The 19,662-nt window shown below is 42.9% G+C and overlaps 1 protein-coding gene across 3 annotated transcripts in view; it reads right to left on the bottom strand.

The window, feature by feature from the left end:
* Positions 1 to 19,662, bottom strand: part of LOC129718023 (uncharacterized) — a 717,449-nt gene that overhangs the window by 242,849 nt on the left and 454,938 nt on the right. For all 3 annotated transcript variants that reach the window (XM_055668402.1, XM_055668399.1, XM_055668401.1), the window contains exon 5: positions 8,188 to 8,257. In XM_055668402.1, the coding sequence (XP_055524377.1) occupies positions 8,188 to 8,257 (70 nt within the window). The remainder of the gene's footprint in view (positions 1 to 8,187; positions 8,258 to 19,662) is intronic.

The following is a 19,662-nucleotide window of genomic DNA, read 5'->3' on the forward strand; positions in this document are numbered from 1 at the left end:
GGGGACTATCTGCACATTTTCCTCAAGTTTTGAATAACTTCGAAGGCAGAAAAACAACCCTCACTATACCAAACGTTCGGACACCAATTTTCGGTTTTGGGGAGTCAGCTCTGACCTATGAAACTAATATCAGGTAGTATTTGAATATTTTTTTTCTTGAATTTGAAAATAGCGTTGGACGCCTGTCGTCATTTTCTGAACATAGTTCTCTTTCTGGAAATATTGACATCATTCAACCATTTTACTCAGTTTTACTCAGGTCAACAGAAAGCAGAACTCGCGGAAATGATTTCAAAACAACGTTTCAATATTACGTCCAAGCCTTCTTCTGTATTCTAGTAACCATTCCAGAAAATGTAATCCGCCATGTACGATTTGAAAATTTGCACCGGACATGAATATTTGGATTATGGACGTCATCTTGATATCGAAAATATACATATAGCAGAGCATATATTCGTTTTTCCCAAGATTCTGAAATCGGAAGTCGCCATATTGAATTTAAAACATGTATATTTCTGGTTTCCAAAGGTCATCCTGGTTCCGGAAATACCAATGTTTGAAGGTTTGTTAACGTTTTCTACAGTTGTATACAGCTTACCAGAAACCAAAAGTCGCCATCTTTGTTTAAGAAAAACATCGGACATCTTAATTCGGTTCCTAGACATCATCTTCTGGCCATGACCGACCGAGGGCATGAAAGTTATCGTACCTTTTCAAAAGTGCCCATAGGGCACTAAAAGACCTGACTTCCTTATAAATTAAGACCCCCTTCCTCCATAGGCGTAGCCAGAGGGGGGCAGGGGGGGCGTTGCCCCCCTCTCTAAATGTTGACATTGGTGCAGAATTTTGTTTTCAATAACTCTAATAGCACAAAACGACATCTTTAGCCCATAGAAACATCTGTGTAAAGTACCAGCCAGATCAAAATTAATTGATTGAAATGCTTGCGCTATGTTGCGAGGAATTGCACAGGTTTTTCAGTTGATACACCAAGGATATTGCAGCGGCAAAAGCACCGGGCAAATCCGCCTGCATCAACTAGCTTGGAGTTGAGCGGGGGCCTAGTGTGGTTGGTAACATCTCCGCCAACCACGCTCGACGCCTGGGTTCGAATCCCACCGCCGACATAGGTGTCGATGGTTGTGAGGTGGCGTGATCCACTCACAACCAACCCAACTGGTCTAGATTCAATCCTAGCCGACACCGGGAGATTTTCTGAGGCGAAAAATCTCTGGGATCACGCCTTCCATCGCATGAGGAAGTAAAGCCGTTGGCGCCGGTCCGTTAATAAACGGGTCGTGAGTTAGGGTCCTGGGTGTGGAGTCGCCTCCCTGGGCGTCGGTGATTGGCCACAACAGTGGCGGAACTAGACCGACGGAAAATAAGCGAGAATAAAAAAAAACTAGCTTGGAGTATTGGAACCGAGCTGTGACAATTTCTTATTTTGATTCTCTTGTAACCTCACTGGAAACACGGTTCGATGAAGATAGTGCACCTGCCTACGCCTTGTCCTTGCTACATCCCGCTTACATAATAAGCATGTCGTTGGAAAAGTTCAAGCGCAAAACCGAAAATTTCGTAATTTTTTACGAAGTTGACAATTTTGTTCTGAGGTGGAAGTTTTGTATAAACATTGCAGCAGTATGAGAGCAGACCGTAATAACTTGGAAGAGTTGGATCTTATAGACCTGCTAGCTGAAACCCGTTCTTTCTTCCCTGCGACTGAGAAAGCAGTTAAAATTGCACTTGCTCTACCATGGAAACATGCACGATTGAACGCTCGTTCAGCGCATTACGTCGGGTGAAAACCTGGCTGAGGTCAACAATATTTGAACAGCGGTTGAGTGCTCTTTGCTTGCTGAGTGTTCATCGGCAGATGGTCAACAACAATCGTGAAAAGACACATGAACCGCTTCCGGAACGTTTGACGTTTGATGCCCGAGGACTTTATTGAGAATCTTGACTGTGTCTTCAATCTTCACGTCCTTGGTAAGCTTTGACTGAATGTAGTTGAGATAGCGGCTGTGCAAATGGGTGTCCAGCTTTCGGAGAAGTAAACGCACCTTCGCCGCATCATTCAGCTGGCCTGCATCGTTCTCAAAGAGGTCCTGGTAGCGGTTAAACAACAACGTCCGAACGTAACTCCGTTTTCTTCGTCGAAGACAAACTCGATGATGTTCAAAAAGAGGGACTCCAAAATCTGCTCCGGGGTTTGATACTGACGCTGCTGGACCGCTATCCGCTGTAAAATTTGGGCCATCTTGTGAATCATATCTTGAATTCCCGGTTGCGGCTGCTGATCAACTCTATCTTTTGCCATGTTCGTGGATTCTTGAGATCCTCGTTGCCAAAATAATATGTCCAAAGGTTTAAATGAACTTAAGAGTTTTTAGTAAAGAACATCTATTTATATTCGAAGTTGGACAAAGAATTGTCAAATTTTCCACTCTGATGTCAAGGACAACTTTTCACTGGTTGCCTTGATGTAACAATCACTAAAGATTAGTATTTATTTCTATTTTTCAAAACACACTAAAGTCGCTTTTTACGCGGGGGATACGTGCCGCGTAAATTCCGGAATCCGCGTAAAAAAACGCGTAAATTTCTAAATCCGCGAAAAAAACCGCGTTAATTCCGGAATCCACGTAAAAAAAGCCGCGTTAAAAATCCGCGTAAAAACAACCGCGTAAAAAGCGACCAGTGAACCATTTTTTACTTCTAAAATTTTGAAGAGCTTGCGACCCCCCCCCCCCTATTTGAAATTCTGGCTACGCACATGCCTTCCTCTTTGATAGCTGCCCCTTTCTCTTTTAGTCATCATGTTCCGGTCTCTGGAAATCAATTCCCGGTCTCCAGACATGACCGTATTCATTCAGAAAATTTCCATAGTGCATGAAAAAACTTGAATTTCTGACCAATTGAGACCCCCTCCTCCTTTGGGTGCCAAAAACGGATCAAAGCAGGTTGGATGTTTTGAAACACTTCTCTAGAAACATTTGCCCGAAAGCCGATTTTCGGCTGCAAATAGACGTCACTACGTTTCAAAAAGGCCAATATTTGGAAATATATGATCGATTTTCGTATGACGACGTCGTTCCGATTCTTAAAATACCCATATTGTCAAGTATATAATTAAATTATCAATTTTCGCGAATTTCCAGAAACCGGAAGTCGGCAACCCAAGTTTTGAAGTTTCGTCAGACACCGATAACCGGTTCTTAAGAGTCATTTTTACTCCTAAAATAAAAATAAATATCCAATATGACCAAGAACCCGAAAATCATCAAATTTCAATGAAAAGTTTCCCTTATGTATGAAAATTTGTTACTTTTGACCCCCTCCTTCTTCAAAGGGAGCCCCCCCCCCCTATCCAATATTTGTATGACCACTCCCTTTGAACAAAGAACACGTATGCCAAGTTTGGTTAAAATCGGTTCAGGCCTTCGAGAGTTATGCTGGAACATACATACATACATACAAACAAAACTTTTCTTTTATATAAATAGTAGAAGAATGGATAGAAGATAGATAAATAGATAGATAGATAGAAGATTCCTCTTCAGTTTTCGCGACAAAATTGTTGGAGTGAATCTTACGCTTCAGGTTAACCCAGAAATTCTCGATGGGACTTAACTTTGGGACCTTGAACGGCTTCGCCAACTTAGGTACCACATCGATATTTAACCGCTCCATCTCCTCCAACAATTGGCTTCGAGTAATGACACGACGCCAGATCCGGCAAATATGCCGCGTTTTCGTCCTTATGGTATTTCTTGATGAACGACGCAACTTCCGACAGGCACTTGGTACTCTATATTTCCTATTCACGGCCAGTCTGGAGTGATAAAAGAGCAGCTTTGACATCCCCTTCTAGCTGATTGTCAGCAACAGCAGCACCTTCTTTGAGAACTTGGTGTGTGAACGGAGCTTCAGTTAGGTGCTCACTTCCTTCGTGGAGGAAGTAAAACCCGAAGTGCCCTGCCAGTCGTTGCCATCCAATGTAAGACAGGTCCATCACCACCGCTGCCTCCTTGCCTGCAGCTCCCAGACCAGTGGACGAAACTTCCTCCTCCTGATACGTATGTCTATGTTTTCCACGCACTTTTTCATTGCTTGGCTGGTTGCACCGACCTTCCGACCAAGCGCACGCAGCGATGTAGCCACATTTTCCTCGGTCTTCAGCATGCTTCGTAGCTTCTTGTCGCTCAGGGTCGTCGGCCGTCTGAAACCAGGCTGTCTTTCGATGCTCTGTTTGTTGTCCAATAAAACCAAGATGTTGTATATAGGTGCCGGAACGGGCGTATCCGGTGTCCACAAAGTGCCGCACGATGTCCGTTTTCTTCGCAACGGCTCGCAACGGCTCTCGAAACTCACTCTTTTCTGAACGGAGTAGTTTCACTTTTTTCGTCGTTAGGGTAAGAGTTCGATTGATAGAGCTGTAATTTTTTTTCTGCTGGCTCATGGGGACCATATTTTGACAAATGTGACACGATACTGAAGTTTTTTATAATTTCCTCAAAATGTTGTTTATGAAAGATATCTATTAAATAAAAATAAGTTGGTGTCTGTATAACGGCGTTTCACTCCAAATAGAATCAACGGATTTGAATGATTCTTTTTGTGTTTGTTTTGTCTTGATCTTCGACGAGTTAATAAGCCATAAAATAACAATAATCTACTGATAAAGTTTAAAAAAAATGAAATACATTTTCGCCTTTTCCCGTCTTTTGCTCCAAAAACAACGTCATTAGATTACTATGAGTGCAGCCTATGAGCGGTAGACAAGCTGTTGTAGCGTCGTTATTGAGGCGTCGTAGTTGAGTAAGCAAGTACCTGTTAATGATTCACATATAAAGTGATATTCGTTTTCGCTGCCTACTACACCTTTTCTATGCAAAAGCGCTATAGCGTGGTAGCAGCAAACTTGATATGCATGTGAATACTCTCAACGTGGCTTTGATTTTATTCAAGGGCATATACTTGATAATGTAAATTAAATTTCTGGCTTGTTTGAGTAAAGTTGCATATAATCGTTTTATTTATCTGATAAATGAATAGAAAGAACAAGAATAACACTACATGTGCAATGATTAAATTTACCATTGCTCGGATCTAATCAATAAGTTCAATTTTTTATAAAATGCACACTGACTTCGATCATTGACATTTGCTCATGCTGCAATGATTCTGTTAGCCGGTAAAATGAACGTGTAGTTTTTGCTTCTCAAAAAACATTGAGTTCTGTTCATGTTTCGTTAAATAGGCACTATTGCATTCCTACAAATCTCTGGATTTACAATTAATTGTTGAATGTTGAATTGAAAACTATAATGTTGCGAAAAGTCAATTGCACTGTGTTTAGGCAGCAGATCTGCCTCAAAAAGCAGATGAAATATTAATGTCATTGAAGCGGAAATTTCGAAGCTCCGTGTACCTACCAATTTACCATCTAATTTCAAACGTCTGTATGTACCTTCGCGCTCCGCAATTGCGTGATATTCGATAATACCCAAAGCCCTGATAACTGGTGACATTAAACCTAAAACATGCATATTCTCGCATAAACAGCTTTATGTCACATGGTCACGTTGTTTGTTTGAAAAAAAAAGATACCCGAAAAATGGTTGGCCATTAGGTTTTGCGAGAATTTTTGTTCAGGACAAAACCATATTGTGACTATGCCATGGCAATAACAAAAAAAAATATGAAAAGTTATTAAACGTTAAAAACCAACCCTTGATGTTTCCCGCCCTTCTGAGATTCTGAGAGGTTTTCTGTGAGTTTTAGTGAGTAACGATTTTTTGTTGCCTTTGATCGGAAAAATTCGAAACAAGTTTTTATCACCGGGGCGTACTTAAACGATAGCCTTTATTTTTTTAAATATTTTATGGAATAGTTCTATGCGATTTTCGTATTGGTTTCTGTTGATGCCACTTAAATTCAACGGCGGTTTCTGTTAATTTGTGCTGTGACTGTTTTTCAAGAAAGAACGTAATAAACATAATATATTAAAAATAATAATGTGTTTTTGCAAGAATTCTGAGAAGCATTCACACTGGTTTCAGTTGGTGGCGATTAATTTTCTTCCACATGTAGTGGGAATACTTTCTAACGAAGATGCCGCTAAGGGTATTTTATAAAAGGAATGTTCCCTAATCTATATGATCAAACTGATTCTTGCATATCTTCCAGTTGACTTTGACAAATTTCCGCTGTGGTTGAAGTGTTCAGATGTAAGTGTTGTAAGTGGAATGTTCAAATACTTAACATGCCGTTGAATAAAAATTAAATTCGTTGTTTTTGTTCCAGTTTGGCGAGTTAAGACACAAGTAGTAGCAGATCAATAAAAGTGTCAGACTCCGAATCACTGAAGATAGAATATTAAAAAGTCAGGAAATATACGAGTCCCGGAGGAAAGTTGATCGGTTAAGAACAAGACGAGCTCGAAATGCACGACGTTCGACACCCCATATATCTCAAAATCGTCAGTTACACACTTAGTTTCCATAGTCTTTAAACGAGTCTTGAACAAAAGAAAAATAAAGTATACTAACTTAAACACACAATTAAGAGAAGAATGCTAATCAAATATTTTCAAATACTACTACTTTATTCAAGGTCAAATTTTTCTGACAGGAAACTACAAAGGAGAAGTCGTAATAATCCCGCGTATCTTGATTACTCCTACCGATTTGCCGTTAAATTTTAAACGTCTGCAATTTCCCGTGCGTCGCGCATTCGCGATGACTATTGATAAAACCCATGGACAGTCACTGAAAATTTGTGGCATAAACTCCGAGTATTCATGCTTCTCACATGGACAGCTCTATGTCGCATATTCACGTGACCCTGACCCCGACATTGTGGAATATATAGAATTTAGTGGTTAGGATCGCCTTGACCACTTTCACATGTTTCGTATATTCCGAATTTTAGGCTTGAATTATTTAGAATTCTAAAGTTTTTCATAAAATCTGTTCCAGTGAAATTGGCCAGGCAGAAGGGTATTACTATAATCGCATTAAGCCAAGCTTTTGAATAATTGAAAAAATAATGCAATAATTTCCTTCGTAATATTTAAAAGAATGACTGCTTATTTTCAGAAATGTATTGAAATGGTTTGATTATGGTTGAAAGGTGCTTCATAATGTTCAATTAAATAAAACCGTAGAATTTTACGAGCGCAGGAATGAGAAAAAAACTAAAAACAAATCAGAGCCGAAACATATCGTAGGTATGTTTTTTAGCAGCAGTTAGATATTTCAGTTTTGCAATACAACAGTCAATAAAACTCAAGGCGGCGGTACGAAGTTTGCCGGGTCAGCTAGTATTTAAATAAAAAGAGTGCCACCTAAGTTTCTCACAGTTTTGGAATCATGTCGAAAATGTTCCCATTATCGGAAATATATTACTTCTTCAATTCTAACTAAATAGTGCTCAAAGCATCTGTCTTGTGTGAAACAATATCCGAGCCCTAATTATCACTCGTTATAATTACCTAACCACACTACTCCTTGTTCTTTGATAAATTTACCGATTTGTTCCCGGCTCTCATTACCCGGCTGCGGAGGTTATCTTACGGTAAGTACCGCTGTTTCGCATCTCGCTACACGTACATAGCCCAAAATGTTGCTCCAACAAACGATCACAGGAGCGATATCGAATGGCTGATGGCAGTGCCATGATTGGCGGTTGTGCAGAACCATTTGACTGCTTCCGCCGTGATGGCTTCGGCAAGATACGGCAACAAAAACAAGGTCTCATTAGATAAAAAGTTGTAGAATCTTTAACGAGAATTTACCGACCCAAGCCAAACTGCTGCCGTCATTTCCGCTAAAGTGCCGCTTTCTTGGCTTCCCCGGAAAATCCGCTTCGGGTGGCGACTTTGCACAACAAACCGAGAGGCTTTGTTTGGTCGCAAACCGCGCCGCACCGAACCTCAAACCCATTGTGCCCTCATTAGGATTAAAGAGCGAAACTTTTTTAATGAGGGGAAAATCTTGCTCAACGTTTTCCTTTATGTTCGACGTGGATGTATTTTAATTAAAAGCTTTACCTTAAATAATTATCTTGTAACGCCAATTGGATGATTACTTTTTGGCTGATGAGTTCGTTTTGTTACCCCAGGGAAACAGCTATCGGCTGGTTTTATCTCTGGCCCTAAAATTGACTAACTCAACTTACCTGTTACCGTCAAATTTATCCGGTGATTTCGCGTAGGCGAGTTCTGGAAATCCACCCGGCATCGGTAGACCTGCGAGAAGAAAGCAAAGTTTTCACGTTAGCAGCTGATGCCGTATGATACAGTAGACTTTATTTTTACACGGATGATGCGTTTTAGACCATGCAAAAATAATTTCAATTTCCGGTAAAACGAGCAAAACGAAAACAATAGTTTATTTTTTATTTGTTGCTCACACAAGTCTCAAAAAAGTCATGTAAAATAAAAGCTTACTTCCTCGCGGAAACTACATGATCGGTCGGTCGTTGGTAGAGAATATAACTATGTACCTCGAAAGCTTTTATTGTTAGTCGAATAGTAGTGCATCCTCCATGGCTGAGCGTATAAGCAAACTAACTAAAAGCCCCAGGGTAGAGGTAATGATAATAAAAATAGTTTGGCCGTTATTTGGCCACTAAAAGTGTTTGAGCTGTTTATGGCTTGAGAACACCCTAGTATTGAATATATCAAAACTTCAGTTTTTTTGTTGAACTTTTTAATTTTAATGATTTTTTGAACACGAAAATTTTCTGATAAGAAGGATCTTTGCATCTTCAGAAATCTACCGGCAAGCTTTAATTTTGTAGTTATGACGATACGTACTGATTTTCTAAAAGGTTATGATTGTCTACTCAAAAAAATGTAATTGTCAGAAACATACATTAGGTTATTTTACCAGAGATATAAAGTATTATTCTCATTCTTTGAATTATCACAATTAACAGATTCCCAACAAATTGTTAATTTAATTGATACACAAACACAAAAATAAAATGACGAGGAAATTTTTTACTATTAGAGGAAAGACTCTTTCAACAATAATGATTTTGATCGACAAAAGCTTTTTTTGGAAAAAACTGTACTATCAGAAAACTATATCTCTTATTCAATTAAATCAAAAATTGTTTTTTTTTTTCATATTCTAGCGAAAATTATATATCTCCTTATATATTAAAAATGAAAAGTTATAAGTGTATAGTACTGTGTACAACTGAAGTTATTGTCGTGGATCGAAAGCGACCGTTGTCGGCGTTGGTTCGTGGTAACCAAAACCACCCCCAGCTAATTGCATAATGGCAAATAGATAAACATCAGCCCCGCCGAAGGGCACAGTTAGGAAACAGAGAAACAGAATTTTGTAGCAGTAACCGGAATAGCAGACGGATCACCGCCTGAGGAGAAACGGCATTAACGCGGATAAATAGATTTGTTTTCTCGCGTTCCAGCAAAGATCCGATATTTGATATCAGTGCATATCACTTCAAAAGAAAAAGTTCGCTGAGAAAATACAGTAACAGAAAGAATAGCAAGCTACTTTCGAAACGACTTTATAGTAATTTATTGAAGCATTATATTGGAAATATTTTATTGAGGTTATCTGAAGTTTTTCTTGTTTTATCTTATGATATAAATCTTATCACAATTATCACTTTTAATTTTTATTCACTTAATCTCATGAACCTTTTGAATAACTTTCACATTACACTAATTTCTGGCTAAATCAACAAAAAATCCTACAAATAGAGTAAGATTTTCAATCTTTATGATTGTACTTCATAAAATATCACATTCGATTCGTTAACTTCTACAGTTATTTAGAATCTAATAATACTCTTGACACACATATTCTTCTCACAAAACAAGTATTGTAAAATGGTGAAGATAACTTCAGGGGTAGAGGTCTCAATTGTTAAGAATGTCAGGAACTTTTCGATTCTCAGTCATGTCTGGATTTTCAAATTCAATATGACTATCGGTTTCTGAAGGGCTGTATAAAACTCTACAAGAAATTCAAAACCCACCCAGTGTTGGTATTTAAAGTACTCCGGTATCTGGAAATCTGCGCCTATCGATCCTATATTGGTGTTCGCGTACGAATGCACTAGCGCTACCTGGTTGTCAAAATTGATTATTGCCTTTTGGAAAGACCCCGCGATCATCAATTCTGTGACATCGTTTCCAGAACTGACGACCTCTATCGGGATTCCTGCTAAATATAGCCTTCGCTTGACGCTCATCCGGCATCCTCGCTACATGCCCAGCCCCCTGAAGCCTGCCGTGTTTTATCCGCTTGACTATATCCGCCGATTTGTATGCCTGGTACACTTCATGGTTCATGCGTCTGCGCCAAACACCATTTTCTAGTTTGTCGCCAAGGATTGAACGCAAAATCCTACGCTCAAAAACACCAAGAGCTCGCCGAGCCTCTTTCAGCGTCCATGATTCATGGTCGTAGAGAACCACCGGAAGAATCAGTGTTTTATAGAGTGCAAGTTTAGTACAGATTTGCAGACTGCGGGACCTTAGCTGGTTACGTAATCCGTAAAAGGCCCTGTTTGCGGCTGCTATCCGCCTCTTTATCTCACGGCTCACCTCGTTGTCACATGTCACTAATGTTCCCAGGTAAATAAATTCGTCGACTACTTCAAATGTTTCCCCATCTAGCACCACCGCAGTGTTTTGGCAGAGTTTATTAAGTTTTGGCAGAGTTTATGACAAGCCCTAATCTCGCAGCTTCCCTCCTGAGAGGTCCGAAAGCCTCTTCCCCAGCTCTACGATTGATACCAATGATGTCGATATCGTCCGCAAAACCGAGAAGCATGTGCGACTTCGTAATTATGGTGCCGCTTCTCTGCACACCAGCCCTCCGTATAGCATCTTCTGACGCTTGATGTAGAACCTTCAAGGGTGGCTTGTTGGGAAGCCATGTTCGAGCATAATCTGCCATAACTCATTTCTCTTAACTGAATCGTACGCTGCCCTGAAGTTTATGAACAGATGGTGCGTCTGCAAGTTGAATTCTCGAAATTTATCGAGGATTTGTCGCAAGGTAAACATTTGGTCCGTCGTGGAGCGTCCCCCTCGAAAACCGCATTGGTACTCGTCAACAAAGGTCTCCTTCAACGGCCTCAGTCTGTGGAACAAGATGCGGGAGAGAATTTTGTACACAGTATTGAGAAGAGTTATACCCCGATAATTGCTACAGTCCAGGCGATGACCTTTTTTGTAGATCGGGCATTTCGTCATCAGACCACACTCTCAGCATGATCCGATGGATGGCACGATACAGCAGTTCGCTCCCAACTTTGAAGAGTTCAGCGGGAATGCCGTCCTTCCCGGCTGCCTTGCAGTTTCTCAGCTCTCTTACTGCTCTTTCACCTCGTCCATGGATGTTGGATCCACAGCATCCACATTCCCAATAGTCTTCCTGCTCCTTTCGACTCCACTGTTTCCCTCACCGTTCAACAGAACATTGAAGTGTTCCTTCTAACGTCTGGTCACCTCTGTTTATCGGTTATCAGGTTTCCCTCCCTATCGTTGCACATGACAAGGGCTGACACGTTTCGATTCTTGATTCCGTTGATCTTCTTGTAGAAGCTCCTCGCATCGTGCCTGGAGAAGCAACCTTCCGCCTCCGCAAAAATACGCTCCCAATGCTGTCGTTTCTTCCGGTGATGGAGTCTCTTTTCAGCGGCTCTAGCATCTCGATATTTAACCATGCTCTGACGAGTCATAGCCTTGGCCAACATGTGACCCCTGGCGCGGTTCTTCTCCTCCGTCACTCGCTGGCACTCAGCGTCAAACCACTCATTGGACGCAGCTGCCGGAGTTGTACCCAACACTTCCCGCGCTGTAGTGCTGATCGAACTATGGATGTGCCTCCACTGTTCATTCAGGTTCCCTTCAGCTCTTTCCTCAATTCGTTCATCAACCTTCTGCGAATACTCTGCAGCCACTCCTCCAGTTGATAGCCGCTGGATGTTCAACTGGATCCTCCTCGTTGCCTTGGGTTTCAACACGTTGGACAGCCGGGCACGGATTTTGGCTACTACAAGATAGTGATCAGAGTCAACGTTCGGTCCTCTGAACGACCCCACGTCTGTAACGTCTGAAAAGTGCCGTCCATCAATCAGAACGTGGTCAATTTGAGAGCAAAGCTCTCCATTCGGGTGCATCCAGGTGTGCTTACGTATTTTCTGGCGTGCCAAATGAGTGCTACAGATAGCCATCCCCCTAGCTGCAGCGAAATTGACAAGCCTCAGGCCATTGTCGTTCGTAGTAGAGTGGAAGCTTTCCCTACCAGTTACGGGGCGGAAGAAGTCTTCCTGCCCGACCTGTGCATTTGCATCTCCGATGACAATCTTTATATCGTGTCCTGGGCACTCATTGTAAGTCTTTTCCAGGAGCTCATAGAACTCTTCCTTTTCGTCATCAGGTTTCTCGTTGGTCGGTGCGTACACATTTATTGGGCTGTAGTTGAAGATTTTGCCCTTAATTCTCAACACGCATATACGGTCACTGATCGGCCTCCCTCTAATGACACGCTTCATCTGTCTTCATCTTGACTACAGAATCACAGGGGTTTAAATAACCACCCTGCACGTAGTAAATTTCTTAAATTGGATTGAATTAAATTACCATGTCAATGACAATATAGTGTAAACTATCCAGTTATAATAAATTTAGTGGAATGAACCTGTTGTATTTAGGCCCGACTAACTGAGTGAGAGTTAAAAGACCATGTACTACATGGAACGAACTATACCCAATTGAAAGAGATTAATGATCTGTAAAAAAACCAACTCAGTCTCTCCTGAACTGTTCTCCGTTGTGTAATCGAAATTTGTTTTTTTTTTCGAAATCAAGATGACGACCAAAGGCCATCTATCGATGATAAGGTGCTCAATTACTTCCCAATATTGATATTTCAAGAACCGGGACTATTTTTAGAAACTGAAAATCAGTGTATGATGCGATTTCATATTCCGAGGTGGCGACGCCCAATTTCTGGGCGGAACCAAGGTATGATGCCCTGAAGATTAATAAGGGTGGTGTAGACAAATTTTTCACACCATACGAACCAAATTATTTTTCAAAAAAGTTCCTGTGAATAGACGTTTTGCGATCTTCTACATACAGAGATAATTACCGTGATGTCTAACGATAAGTATTGGCACTTTTGAGAATATCTTAAGCTTGGCTGTACACCCTTAGACATAGCCTGCATAACGTAGTTCCGCCAATTTACTCGGTGCATGGCTACCTGCCTCCAATTCCGTTGGCTCTAGGTGCTCTGCGGATCGTGCTCCATCTGGTCCACCCATCTCGCTCTTTGCGCCCTTTGTCTCCATATTCCTACCAGATTTGAAGCGAACACCAATTTTGCAGGGTAGTTATACGGTATTCTAGCTACATGCCCTGCCTGAAGTATTCTTCCAGCTTTAGCCACCTTCTAACCACTGGGTTTGACAAAGAGGTGTTCAAGCTCGTGGTTAATCCGGAATATCTCAAGCGGGTAATGCTATTTGACGCGATTTTCAGAAGTTCGTGTAAATATTTCTAGAGAAGCAGTATAAAAAGTCCTACATGGTATGATCGATCATCTTCCTTCAACCGCCATAACTGATAAACATACACTCAAAACAAGAACCATCTTAACCCGGATGTCGTGCAACACTTTTGCGACATACCTCATGCCCACCGCAACCTGTCAATCTTAGTGGTGTGGACGTAGATGGATCTCCAAGCAGCTTGTGCAGTTCGTGTTTCAATCACTTCGTTCCGTTCTCCATCACCAGTTCACCGACAATGGAACAAAAAATCGCCACAAGTGCAACCCATCCACAAGTATAGTCCATTTCTCTTGGTCGTAAAAGACTGGGAGACCAGAGTATGTTCGTTTCCCTGCCATAACGCACCGTTGAATTTCTCTGTCAGCGGTTACCAGTTTGCCCAGATATACGAACTTGTCGACCACTTCGATTTCATCACCACCAAATTGAACACTAGGTGGAAGATTAGCATTATCTTCTCTGGAACTTCTTTCCTTCATATACTTCGTCTTCTATGCATCAATGACCAGTCCAATCCGTTTGGCTCCGACTTTTGGAATATCGTACCACTCGTGTTAATCCCCGGTCTTTTAATTTCACCTTCCAGAGCAATGATCCGTGGAGGCGCGGTCACCCAATCCCGTCTGGCATTGCCTGACAAACTGCTTCGGCGATAGTTGACGGCAGAGAATTTGGAAGAGTACCTTGTAGGCGGCTGTTCAGCAGAGTCATTACCTGGTAATTGCAGCACTTCAGTTTGTCCATCCACTCCTCTGATACTCGTTATTTTTCCCAAATCTTGACAATGACCCAGTGCATGGCTACAGCCAATGTTCTCCACCGTATTTCAACAGCTCGCTGGGAAGTTGGTCCACTCTATCAGCTTTTTATGGTTTATCAGCACGACCTCCATTTCCAGGAGATCACAGGCTGGTCTTCTCACTACTACTATATGAACCACAAAGTTCAGCTCATCAGAGTGCTGCTTGCACCTTTTACGCACACGAAACCTTTGCGGGAGCTGTTAAACTGTAGCTGTCGAACTTCCGAGTGTCGTTGGCTCAGTACAGCTCTTCCATTACTCCGCGATTTCGGTCTTCTTGTTGACGCTTATTCCTTCGAGCAACTAAGTTTTGGTCGGTATCTTTCCACATTCGCTCTCGTACGGTACGGTGTTGCAACATTCTCGCTCGTGCTCCTCGACTAACCATTTTCATTCGACGTCTAACAAGTCGTTTCTATGATCTGGAGCCCTTGTACCTAGTGGCGCCACTACTGTGGCACCCATAGCGGATTGAATGCTTTTCTAGCCATCTTCAAGAGTAGCTGCGCACAAGTGTTCTTCCGTGGGTAGTGTTGCCTGCAACTAGTGCGTCCATTCCTGAGCAACCCCGCCGTCTCGTAGTAGCTCAATATTTGGTCGCGGCGTTCGACTTCCGTAGGTATTTAACACCGTCGCGAGCTTTGAGAGTATACATACAGCTACTTCAGTAGTAGGTGCGAACGTTGATGATGTCGGCGAAGATCCTTCCGTCATTTATAACTGAGTCGATTTGATTCTTTCTCTAGTGGTCGGGTGATGTTCAAATGGTTATGTGGATAACTTTACGGGAGAAGAAGATACTTCAGACTACCATACCACGAGAACCTGCAAAGCAAACGCACCGACAGCCACAACATGCAGGCTATCTGGTCCGATTACTGGTATGTACATTGCCTCCCGTCCTACCTGAGCATTCATGTTCCCAATGACGACTTTACGTCCCACCGCGGGTAGCTGTCTGAGACCTGCTCGGCTGCGGGTGAAACGCTTCCTTCTTTACATCGAGTCTCCCTTCATGTGGGCAACAGGATAAGTACAAAGGTACACCGTGCTCCAGTGTTGAGTCGAGAAAATTTCCAGTATGAAAAAATCCTCTACCAGATCGGGAATTGAACCCGATATCACGACCGTGTAGGAGAGCTAGCCGATCGACATCGCTAACCACAGTGCCACGGGGATCAACCCTTCATGTGAGCAGTGTACGTTGATAATACTGTAGTTGAAAAACCGGCTTTCAATCCTCAACTTTCACTCCTGTTGTTCGGCGGCCACCCCATCACGCGTAGGTGTATTTCTCTCAGTACTATGGAGTCGATTCCCAGGTCGCTCGCGTCCCGCATTTTCAAGATTTTGTGGCCTACGCTTACAAGTCCCCTCGAGTATTGTGCACGTTTTATCCCCGTGGAGGACTACCGGTCTTATGACCGTATTGTATTTGGTTCACTTGTTGTGGGGTCGAAGTTCACCAGACCCTAATATCTTATGAAGCCCATGGTAGCCGTGACCTCTTGCCACGATAAATTTGTGGGTATCCCTGCTGCAGCTGTTGACGTTGAAAAATTTGTCCACTACTTCGAACTAATATCACCCAATTGCTACGTAGCTTCCTATAGAAGCCCGAACGCGCTCGGATGCTAGAAATAGTCGTTAGTAGATAGTTGGTTATCACTTCTAACCTTCACTGATTTACGATTCACCTGGTGTACTGCTCAGTAACTACCTGGAACGTTCTCCTGACAAGGTCCACGACGTCAACGAAACGGATGAAATGGCGGGATTTATTGAAAACTGAACCCCGTATATTGTAGGCCGCACGTTTCAATATTGAACAGGATGCAAGGAAAATCGCCGGGTTGATAACACACCCGAAATCTTCACTAATGCATAGTGGCCTTAAACAGTGTTGTTAGTTTCGTGGTGTGTGAGGACTTCGTAACACTTTTGGAGGATCTACCGAAGCACGAAGGTTCGGTCCGTAGTAGATCGGGTAACGATAAAACCAGCTTGATAATTTCCCATAATTCTACTTGCTAGCAGTGAGAGACGACAGATAATGATCTGAGAAAGTGCTTTGTAGGCTGCGTTGGTAATCGAGATGGCTTGGTCTTGTATGTTGAGCATCTCTTTGCATATTGGGCATTTTGCTTCCACCTTTTACTCCTCCGGTAGCCATTCTGTATCTCAGATCATAAATATCAACTGATGCAGACAGAAAACGAGGCTATTTTGCTCAGCTTAATAAGCATTGCTGCTATTCCATCTCCTAGATAGTCTCGAGGTACGAAGCTGGCCTACCAAGCCAGTCGTCGTAGGTGCGATTCTCGGCTCGGGAGAGACTGTTAGTGTCAGTAGGGTCGTAGCGCTAGTCTCGCAATTGTCCTGTACACTAAACAGCCGGCTGCGAAGTCTGCGTATAAATAGATAAAAGGTCAAGTTCCGAATCGGAATGTAGCACCAAGGCTTTGCTTTACTTTACTATTCCATCTTTTTCAGCTGATTTGTTGATCTTCCATTGCATGATGGCATCCTTAACTTCACCTATCATGGGAGTCAGTTATCTTTCTCATCCCATGTGCTGACAAAGTGGTTTCTCCGACCGTCTTGATCATCTCTGCCCCATTCATGTGGTCATCGCAGTGTTATTACTACCTGTCAATCACTTTGCGCAAATTCGTCGAGGTTCTTTCATCTTTATCTCGGAAAAATTCGGCTCGCGCAGAAGGCTAAGGCGGGTACACCCTTAGACATAGCCTGCATAACGTAGTTCCGCCAATTTACTCGGTGCATGGCTACCTGCCTCCAATTCCGTTGGCTCTAGGTGCTCTGCGGATCGTGCTCCATCTGGTCCACCCATCTCGCTCTTTGCGCCCTTTGTCTCCATATTCCTACCAGATTTGAAGCGAACACCAATTTTGCAGGGTAGTTATACGGTATTCTAGCTACATGCCCTGCCTGAAGTATTCTTCCAGCTTTAGCCACCTTCTAACCACTGGGTTTGACAAAGAGGTGTTCAAGCTCGTGGTTAATCCGGAATATCTCAAGCGGGTAATGCTATTTGACGCGATTTTCAGAAGTTCGTGTAAATATTTCTAGAGAAGCAGTATAAAAAGTCCTACATGGTATGATCGATCATCTTCCTTCAACCGCCATAACTGATAAACATACACTCAAAACAAGAACCATCTTAACCCGGATGTCGTGCAACACTTTTGCGACATACCTCATGCCCACCGCAACCTGTCAATCTTAGTGGTGTGGACGTAGATGGATCTCCAAGCAGCTTGTGCAGTTCGTGTTTCAATCACTTCGTTCCGTTCTCCATCACCAGTTCACCGACAATGGAACAAAAAATCGCCACAAGTGCAACCCATCCACAAGTATAGTCCATTTCTCTTGGTCGTAAAAGACTGGGAGACCAGAGTATGTTCGTTTCCCTGCCATAACGCACCGTTGAATTTCTCTGTCAGCGGTTACCAGTTTGCCCAGATATACGAACTTGTCGACCACTTCGATTTCATCACCACCAAATTGAACACTAGGTGGAAGATTAGCATTATCTTCTCTGGAACTTCTTTCCTTCATATACTTCGTCTTCTATGCATCAATGACCAGTCCAATCCGTTTGGCTCCGACTTTTGGAATATCGTACCACTCGTGTTAATCCCCGGTCTTTTAATTTCACCTTCCAGAGCAATGATCCGTGGAGGCGCGGTCACCCAATCCCGTCTGGCATTGCCTGACAAACTGCTTCGGCGATAGTTGACGGCAGAGAATTTGGAAGAGTACCTTGTAGGCGGCTGTTCAGCAGAGTCATTACCTGGTAATTGCAGCACTTCAGTTTGTCCATCCACTCCTCTGATACTCGTTATTTTTCCCAAATCTTGACAATGACCCAGTGCATGGCTACAGCTAATGTTCTCCACCGTATTTCAACAGCTCGCTGGGAAGTTGGTCCACTCTATCAGCTTTTTATGGTTTATCAGCACGACCTCCATTTCCAGGAGATCACAGGCTGGTCTTCTCACTACTACTATATGAACCACAAAGTTCAGCTCATCAGAGTGCTGCTTGCACCTTTTACGCACACGAAACCTTTGCGGGAGCTGTTAAACTGTAGCTGTCGAACTTCCGAGTGTCGTTGGCTCAGTACAGCTCTTCCATTACTCCGCGATTTCGGTCTTCTTGTTGACGCTTATTCCTTCGAGCAACTAAGTTTTGGTCGGTATCTTTCCACATTCGCTCTCGTACGGTACGGTGTTGCAACATTCTCGCTCGTGCTCCTCGACTAACCATTTTCATTCGACGTCTAACAAGTCGTTTCTATGATCTGGAGCCCTTGTACCTAGTGGCGCCACTACTGTGGCACCCATAGCGGATTGAATGCTTTTCTAGCCATCTTCAAGAGTAGCTGCGCACAAGTGTTCTTCCGTGGGTAGTGTTGCCTGCAACTAGTGCGTCCATTCCTGAGCAACCCCGCCGTCTCGTAGTAGCTCAATATTTGGTCGCGGCGTTCGACTTCCGTAGGTATTTAACACCGTCGCGAGCTTTGAGAGTATACATACAGCTACTTCAGTAGTAGGTGCGAACGTTGATGATGTCGGCGAAGATCCTTCCGTCATTTATAACTGAGTCGATTTGATTCTTTCTCTAGTGGTCGGGTGATGTTCAAATGGTTATGTGGATAACTTTACGGGAGAAGAAGATACTTCAGACTACCATACCACGAGAACCTGCAAAGCAAACGCACCGACAGCCACAACATGCAGGCTATCTGGTCCGATTACTGGTATGTACATTGCCTCCCGTCCTACCTGAGCATTCATGTTCCCAATGACGACTTTACGTCCCACCGCGGGTAGCTGTCTGAGACCTGCTCGGCTGCGGGTGAAACGCTTCCTTCTTTACATCGAGTCTCCCTTCATGTGGGCAACAGGTTAAGTACAAAGGTACACCGTGCTCCAGTGTTGAGTCGAGAAAATTTCCAGTATGAAAAAATCCTCTACCAGATCGGGAATTGAACCCGATATCACGACCGTGTAGGAGAGCTAGCCGATCGACATCGCTAACCACAGTGCCACGGGGATCAACCCTTCATGTGAGCAGTGTACGTTGATAATACTGTAGTTGAAAAACCGGCTTTCAATCCTCAACTTTCACTCCTGTTGTTCGGCGGCCACCCCATCACGCGTAGGTGTATTTCTCTCAGTACTATGGAGTCGATTCCCAGGTCGCTCGCGTCCCGCATTTTCAAGATTTTGTGGCCTACGCTTACAAGTCCCCTC

The sequence above is a fragment of the Wyeomyia smithii genome, chromosome 1, assembly GCF_029784165.1.
Source record: "Wyeomyia smithii strain HCP4-BCI-WySm-NY-G18 chromosome 1, ASM2978416v1, whole genome shotgun sequence".
NCBI lineage: Eukaryota > Metazoa > Arthropoda > Insecta > Diptera > Culicidae > Wyeomyia > Wyeomyia smithii.